Source organism: Chenopodium album, chromosome 3 (assembly GCF_948465745.1).
Source record: "Chenopodium album chromosome 3, dcCheAlbu1.1, whole genome shotgun sequence".
NCBI classification, from domain to species: domain Eukaryota; kingdom Viridiplantae; phylum Streptophyta; class Magnoliopsida; order Caryophyllales; family Amaranthaceae; genus Chenopodium; species Chenopodium album.
In genome coordinates, this window is record NC_137836.1 from 13,897,208 (window position 1) to 13,905,708 (window position 8,501).

The following is an 8,501-nucleotide window of genomic DNA, read 5'->3' on the forward strand; positions in this document are numbered from 1 at the left end:
GAAGGTTACACCCCTTAACGATCCAAGAGATCGTCAACTCCATAAGGTCATGAACCAAATAAGGGTTCGGGGATGATGGTACAAATCCAACCTAAAAGAGATTGAACCTGCCCTAATAATAGGCCTCTACTTTATTCTGCTCGTATTCATGTGCGCTTTCTGACTAACATGCAATCAATAGGATTAACCCTAAACCTGTTTAATCTATGTTGGTTGAATTTAATGCACAAATAAACTATTATTGGCGATCACTTGAATTATAATCACATTAACCCTAAACAAGATTAATAATTATCTTATTAAGCGTGATTACAAGTACAAAATTCCCTTTAAGCATGCAATAAAGGTGATCAAGCAATAAAAATAAATATCAAGCAACATAATAATAATCATGATAATAATAATAATCATCATAAAATTATAATCATAATCAAAACGATAATAATCATAAATAAAATAATCATTATCAAAATAATAATAATAATAATAATAATAATAATAATAATAATAATAATAATAATAATAATAATAATAATAATAATAATAATAATAATAATAATAATAATAATAATAATATAATAATAATAATAATAATAATAATAATAATAATAATAATAATAATAATAATAATAATATTCATAATCATCATAAATTATAACAATTATAATCATAATCATGTTCATGTTAATATTAAAGCATAATAATTGCAAGATCCTAGGCATGATACTAACAAGATTAATAACAAACCCTAGCATGTCATTAAGCAATAAAAATCAAATCTTTAACCCTAACATGATACTAACAATCATAAATATTAGGAAGAACATAGGAAGCATCGTAACAATCATATTTAATATTTAAAATACCCTAGACATGATACTAGGAATCAAAATAACAATCTAAGCATGATATCTACATCATAATAATTAAAACCATAAAATTACTTACTTTGATGCCTCGTACCTCTTTCTAATAACAAAATACACAGGTTAGTAACTTCAAGGAAAATAATAAATCAACAATTAAATTAAATAATTGAAATAGAGATTTGGGACCAAACCCTCAGAAATTAAACCTTTCACGTCTAGGGCGAAGGCAACTTCGAATATGGCTAGGTGTTTCTAGATCTTGCGAATGCGGAATTTTGTATGTGAATGTAAGGATTGAAAGAAAGAATACTAAAGGATGATTGTTGAGAACTCGTGAATGAAAGATGATGAATGATGAGAATTGGTGAATGAAAACAGAGTTTTGGATACGATATTTATAAAGAAAATCAGCCAAAAAAGATAATTTAACAAAACAGAGTCTGACGCACGCAAAACAAGGTTGGCGCCAAACCTGGCTAGCTGGCGCCAGGCACCAGTGGCTAGCGCCAGGCGCCAAGCCTGGTTCCAGGCGCCAAGGCATGGGGTTGGACGCCAAACTAGATTTCAATGCATTTTCGAAAATCTGATAGATTTACCGTACTGGAAGATAAAATAATATAATTCCTACGAAAATGCTATTTGATCTTGATTAAAACTCTGAAAAAGTCAACAAAGTCAACTTATCAATGCTAATTGAATTAGGAATGAAAAGAACCTTCTAGAAGATTCTAGAAGACCAAAACCATTCCTAATTGTATTAGGAATGATAAATCATATTAGGCCCTCCCCTAGATCATTGGGCCGTACATAAAGCTCAAACCGGGCCCAGTTTAGTAAATTGGCCATAATTTCCTCAATATTCATCGGAATTGGGCTTATAATATATCGTTGGAAAGGTCTTTGCAAGCCCCATCCAACTACACTACTATTGGACCCATATCATGGACCAACAAAACCGGATTGGCTGTTTTCTTAAAATAAAGTTTTCAAAAACTGAGAGAAGAGAAAAGAAAATAAAAAACTTTCCGCAACACTAGACCTTTCCACACTTTCGTTTCATTCGATTATGATTCGACGCGAAAGGTACTCATCACTGGGTTTGGTTTTGGGGAGACACAAATGGGTGTCTACAAGCCCGATTCAACTTTTTCATCGGTTTACAAGTCAAAAAATCTCCGATTAAGGTTTTAGGGGCCATTTTAGACCTCAGGGATCCGAATTGAGCTCGAAATTAGCAAAAAAATAACACAAGTGCCTCGTTTTGCGTAACAAAAATGTATCGATTTGTGGAAAACTGTAAATATGAGACACTTATGTTATTTTTTGCTAATTCAGAGCTCAATACGGGTCCCTAAGGCCTAAAATGACCCTTAAAACCTTAACCGAAGATTTTTCGACATGTAAACCGATGAAAAAGTTGAATCAACTAGGCTACAATTTACAATTTATACGAACTTTTGGACTGCAATTTGCAAAAAAAAAAATAAATGGCTACAATTTGCAAAATACGAACTTTAAATGGCTGCAATTTGTAAATTTTCCAAATTGTAAATTGCAGCCCAATTCAACTTTTACATTGACCTATATGTCGAAAAATCTTCGGTTAAGGTTTTAGGAGCCATTTTAGTCCTTAAGAGTCCAAATTGAACTCGAAATTAGCAAAAAAATAACATAAGTGCCTCGTTTTGCGTAACAAAAATATATCGATTTGTGGAAAACTGTAAAAATGAGACACTTACATTTTTTTTTTTGCTAATTCCGAGCTCAATTCGGTTCCCTAAGGACTAAAATGGCCCCTAAAACCTTAAACGAAGATTTTTTTTGACATGTTAACCGATGAAAAAGTTGAATTGGATTGCAATTTACAATTTATACGAAGTTTTAGGCTACAATTTGCAAAAAAAAAAAAAATTAAATGGCTGCAATTTGCAAAATACGAACTTTAAATGGCAGCAATTCGCAAATTTTCCTTCTTTTTTTTAAAAAAATTTTTTAAGTTTGTTTTTTCTTAAAAATTTACAACCATTCATGTGGTGACCCGTGTCACCTTAACCTGCTATAACAAGTTGGTGATCGGTTGGGACCATTTTGATCGAATGACCTCAAAATTCGGCTTATTTAAAAATAGGAAAATTTGCAAATTGCAGCCTTTTAAAGTTCGTATTTTGCAAATTGCTGCCATTTAAAAAAAATTTGCAAATTGCAGTCCAAAAGTTCATATAAATTATAAATTGCAGTCGGATTAAACTTTTTCATCGGTTTACATGTCGAAAAATTTTCGGTTAAGTTTTTAGGGGTCATTTTATCTCTTAAGGCCCCGAATTGAACTCGGAATTAGCAAAAAAATAACGTAAATGTCTCGTATTTATAGTTTCCCACAAATCGATACATTTTTGTTACGCAAAACGAGGCACTTGCGATACTTTTTTGCTAATTTCGAGCTCAATTCGGCCTCCTGAGACCTAAAATGGCCCCTAAAACCTTAATCGAAGATTTTTCGACTTGTAAACCGATTTGAATCGGGCTGCAATTTACAATTTATACGAACTTTTGGGCTGCAATTTGAAATTTTTTTTAAAGGGCTGCAATTTGCAAAATACGAACTTTAAATGGCTGCAATTTGCAAGTTTTCTTTAAAATTATCCAAAATTAAGATTATTTTGAGCAAACGAGCGAAAGTTGAGATTATTTTTATCAATTTTTTCTTGATTGTAAACAATCCTTGAGTCACATCCAAATATTTCAATTAAAGAAAATTAAAAGAAAGTTGGAACTAAAAAACTATGACCCCTCCGCTTTTAAATATTTTCTCCACTTTCCTATTTTGGCCGTTTTTAAATACTTGCTCCATTTCTTTTTTTGGAAAATTTTTACAATATTTAATTCATTTCTCATACTTAGTGGACCCAACATAATATTATCTCTCCTCCTATTCTTCCACTATTTTTTGTTTTTTACAATTTTTTATTTTCTCAACTACCCCACTACCTCCAAATTTTATTATTTTCCCTAATTTATCCTAAAATTCTGCGCATGGAGAAATGAAGCAAATATTTAAAATGGAAGGAGTATAAAACACGGCTTCAACTACGGTTGGATCTGGGCACGATTGATGGACACAATACGAAATGAGGCCCGCCCGAAACCTACCTTTAAATTAAACTTTGATTACCATTTCACAAACCATTATATTCGGCACATAAAAACTCTGGTGAAGTTAAAACTAGTCCAGAAGCAGCAGCAAGCAAAGTTTGTTGACGCTCTTGGAAGAAAAAAATGGCAGTACCAGGGCGAAGAAACGGCATGCTAGAAGACGAAGACAACGACGTCGAAGAAGGTCTCTTCGAAGAGGATGCTCTCGTTGTTGACGCTCAATTCGACGACATTCCTCCTCATCTTCGTGACCTCGCCGCCGCTTCTCAGTCCGGCGACCTCCCTGCTCTCCGCCTTGCTCTTGGTACTTTCTTCTTTAGGGTTTATGTTTTGGATTCTTGATTTCTTGTTGAATTCATGGTTAATTTGTTTCTTATGATTGTATTGAATGTTTTTTTTTTTTTTTTTTGGAAATTGTAATTTGTGTGTTATGATTGATTGGGTTTTAACCTTTGGCCGCAATTTGTTTGTATTGTTGATAGTGAATTATTTTTGAAATTGTAATAAATTTTTTTGTTTGTTTGTGTTTAACTATAATTTTGTGATTTTTAATCTTTGGCCGCAATTTGTTTGTATTGTGTGCACTCCAAAGAATATCTGAATTGAATTAAACAAATATGAAGGTTAAAACAAAAGAGCATAAATTATCATTTAGAAATGAATGACAATATTATTAGACAATAGACACACTATAAGAACCATGTTTGCGAAGTTATGGATTCAAGTTGTTATGTCACCTAAATCAAGTCCTTTTAAGTGGGAAAGAAAGAAAGGAGATCGCGATGTGTCTTGAGATACCAGTTAGGGATCGTTTGATATGGGGTATCCAAGATTCAGCATAGGGTAAGAGATGTAGAACATGCCTGGATTGTAGGTAATAGAGGTAGAAAAAACAGGGTAGTAAAAGTTAAGATGATACATTAATGCTTGGATTGGGAATATAATTGTCAAGGGTTAATGTATTCCCCTTTCAAATGAGGGCAAGATTACTCATGCTCCGCATAGTGTAATCTTTTCCCTCCTTAATAATTTCTCATTCTCTCTAAAATCCTGATTTCCAGTGTTCCGTTAATTGGTTTGCAAGGAGGTGGTGGGGTTTGTAATGGTTTAACTTTGTAGAGTCGAGTACTTTTATGCAAGTGGCTCGAAGATAGTCGGAGGGAAATTTTAACCCAAGGAACATTGCCAAACTTGAAAAATTATCCTTGTAATAATTCCCTAGTAAAACTTACCCCACTTACTCTTTCCCCCTTAATTTGTCAAGGGAATCCAGGCATGCCCGTATTGTTATTTACTTATTTTAGTTATTCCATTTACCCTCTCCTTTTCTCGAGATATTTCCATTTCCAATCTCTTTCTCTGGCCACCAGTGCATCATCACACCAACATACATCCAGTGCCCTACCCTACCACCCTCACCAATACCACCATCGCTGCCAGGCAAACACAACCCTAACCCACTCAAAAATCTACGAATGTAATCTAACCACTTTAAAACTAACAACAGACCCATGAAACCCCACTTCCACTCGCTAAATTCACTCTAACCTACCCAAACATCTACCTTCACGGCTCCACCCACTATATCCACTCTATCCTACCCAAAAATCCACCCCCACCCACCCCAGTCCCTCACCCTTGAAAAAATTATACCTAAGAGAGAAATAATAGAAAGAAAGATAGAGATAAATAAGCAGTGTGGTGGGCTGGTGCAATAGTAGGGCTGCAGTGCTGATGGCAGTGGTGGGGGTGCGAGTGTGGTTGTGTAGGTGGAGGGATTGAGAAGGAGAGGTGCATGGTAGTAATTTTTGAGGCTATTTTTTTTCTTTCCCTTTCTCGTTTATAAACAACAAGACAAATGTTACTTACATAAGGTTTTTTTTCCTTTAACTTATATATCCCTTTTCTTAATTTCATAACCTTTCCGTTTCTTTTACCAAATGCCTCCTTAGTAAACATATCTAGGGATAAAATTGCCTTGGAGTGCAAAAAAGTATTGTATATAATTCAATTGTGTGGTATGTCATATATTGTATATGTTAGGATGCGTATTGTATCTTATATTTGAGAATCTCATATTAACATGTATCTTTATTGAGATTTGTGTAAATCCAATGGCAATAGTGCTTTTTCTTTTCATCTTTGATCAAAAAGTTTGCTTTATTTTTAAACTTGCCATGGGATATGAGATACATTAGGAATTTTTTGTGAAAGAAAGAATCACATTTTTTATCCTTTTCTGATATATATATATATATATATATATATATATATATATATATATATATATATATATATATATATATATATATATCAGTTGAATATCAGTTGGGTTTGTTTGCTTGTCTTGAATGCTAATTGGCTCTTTTGGTGCATGATTACTTTTATTGGAACTTGAAGGTAATATTGATCTGTCGCCAAGAAGTTTTTTTTGTTGGATTGTGAGTGCTGTCTTTATAAAAAAAAAATTTAGTTGTGTGATGGATGTGTAGTTAACTTGGATGGCAACATTAATGAGCCAGTCGAAGATGGGGATACTGCTCTCCACCTTACCTGTCTGTATGGGCATTTGCCCTGTGTTCAGGTTAGTTATTGTTGTTTTGTTTACGGGGTTTTTTCCCCTACAAACTTAATGTAGTCCATTCGTTGCTGATGTTTTGTGTTGCAATTGTGTAGCTCCTTTTGGAACGAGGAGCTGCTGTGGAGGCCAAAGATGAAGATGGAGCACTTCCTTTGCATGATGCTTGTGCAGGGGGTGGGTCAAAATCACTCAATTTGCATTTGATTGGCAAGAAAGCATTTTTTTTTTTTTACCATTACTTTTCATGTGTCATGATTTCTTGAATTTGATCGCAGGATATACTGAGATAGTCCAACTTCTGATTAGCCGGGCCTCTGATCCTGAATGTTTGAGAAGAATGCTTGAAACAGTTGATGTCGAAGGTGACACTGTAAGTAATACGAAATAATACTTACTACCCGTTTTTGTAATTGTTGAATAGTGGATACATTTATCTACTGTGTTACTCCATTTCTGATAGATGAATAGATCAGATTTGTAACAATTTCTAACATTTTTTACCTTCCTATTCTGACAGTGATTTGTAACAGTTTTAATATTTTTTACCTTCCTCTATTCTGCAGCCTCTTCATCATGCAGCACGAGGTGAACATCTGGATGTGATAAGGTTGCTGCTGGCACATGGGGCTTCTCCTACTAAGAAAAACATCTACGACAAAGTAAGTTGGTGTTAGATGGTTGGTTTTACTTTGAGTATATCATCCAGTTTGATGTAAAGTGCTGACACTCTTGTTATCTTATTGGTCAGATTCCAGCTGAACTAGCTGAACCGGATACGGAAACAAAGAGATTTCTTGAAGCTGCTGCGAACACTATAGCATTCTAGTCATTGATGATCAATCTCTTGAATTAGTGTCATCTTGGTTTCATTTACTGTGTACTAAACAAGTAGCATATATCTTTATTTGGTGACCAACTAGAGAAGAACCATAGATTTTGGTCGAAATTTTAAATGGTGGTTTACCCCAACAACAAAGTAGTCAGCTTATTTCCATTGTCTGCAAAGAGATTTTCACATTTTTTTTTTGTTCATATATCTGCAAGAGAATGAAAGCAAAATGAATTATTGATATAAATTGTAACTGGCTTGTACGGTTTTTTTTCCTTGTCTAATCTGTTCTTGGCATAATCATTTTTTTGAAAGTGAGGAAAAGTACACTATTGCTAATGGTTTTCGTATCTATTTCCCTTATAAAGTCCCAAAGGGCTGGGCACTGTAGCAAATAATTAGAGTGAACGGATTTCCCCTTTGCCATGCCACATCAGCTTCTGTTTTTTTTTTTTTTTTTTTTTTTTTTTTTGCATGCTGAGATAGCTCTCTTTGGTTTTTCTGGCTTGCTTTTGATTTTGAGAACTCTTTGTTCTATCTCCTCTCTTGGGTTCAGTAGCTTACAATCTGTACATCTTCTAAGTTAGATGAGGATGATGAGTTAGATGAAAGTGATGGACAGGCAGAGAGAGAGAGAGAGCGATGGCAATAAAGGAGCTTGAGAAATCAATGGTGGCACACAAAGACTGAACAAGAGAATAGACGATGATCGAAAATTTGGAGAAGACGAGAATATCGACACGCTGTAAAACCTAGCAAATCGATTGTAGTTCTTAAGAGGATAATCCTTTTACTATGTCTAAATGTCGGTACCTTATGTTGCACTGACTCGGATTTGGGTGTAGTGTTTGACGCAGTGTCATATCCTTTAACACCACAGATTTTATAAAATTTCATATAAGACCACTATATATTTGGGTGTCGTGTCATGCTGAAGTGTCGAAGGATACGACACTACACTTAACATGCAATAGGGTGTCATAGTAAAATAGTCGGTACCAATAGATTTTTGAATTTAGATGACGTAATTTTAGATGATGTTTGGGGTTTCCATCTCGTTTCATCACGC

General features: G+C 34.1%; 1 protein-coding gene across 1 annotated transcript; it reads left to right on the forward strand.

The window, feature by feature from the left end:
* Positions 1-4,053: 4,053 nt before the first annotated feature.
* On the forward strand, positions 4,054-7,679 carry LOC145611796 (uncharacterized). Its single transcript, XM_081667166.1, has 6 exons — positions 4,054-4,326; positions 6,515-6,606; positions 6,699-6,777; positions 6,879-6,973; positions 7,167-7,262; positions 7,352-7,679. Exons 1-6 carry the CDS (start codon positions 4,146-4,148, stop codon positions 7,427-7,429), a joined length of 621 nt encoding a protein of 206 aa, XP_081523292.1. The 5' UTR covers positions 4,054-4,145; the 3' UTR covers positions 7,430-7,679.
* The last annotated feature ends 822 nt before the right edge of the window (positions 7,680-8,501 follow it).

Bases quoted from the DNA above. Each gene is read 5' to 3' on its own strand.
- LOC145611796 (XM_081667166.1), top strand. From the start codon at position 4,146: ATGGCAGTACCAGGGCGAAGAAACGGCATGCTAGAAGACGAAGACAAC. The intron at 4,327-6,514 runs GTACTTTCTTCT...ATGGATGTGTAG, and splicing joins TGCTCTCCGCCTTGCTCTTG to TTAACTTGGATGGCAACATT. The intron at 6,974-7,166 runs GTAAGTAATACG...TCTATTCTGCAG, and splicing joins TTGATGTCGAAGGTGACACT to CCTCTTCATCATGCAGCACG.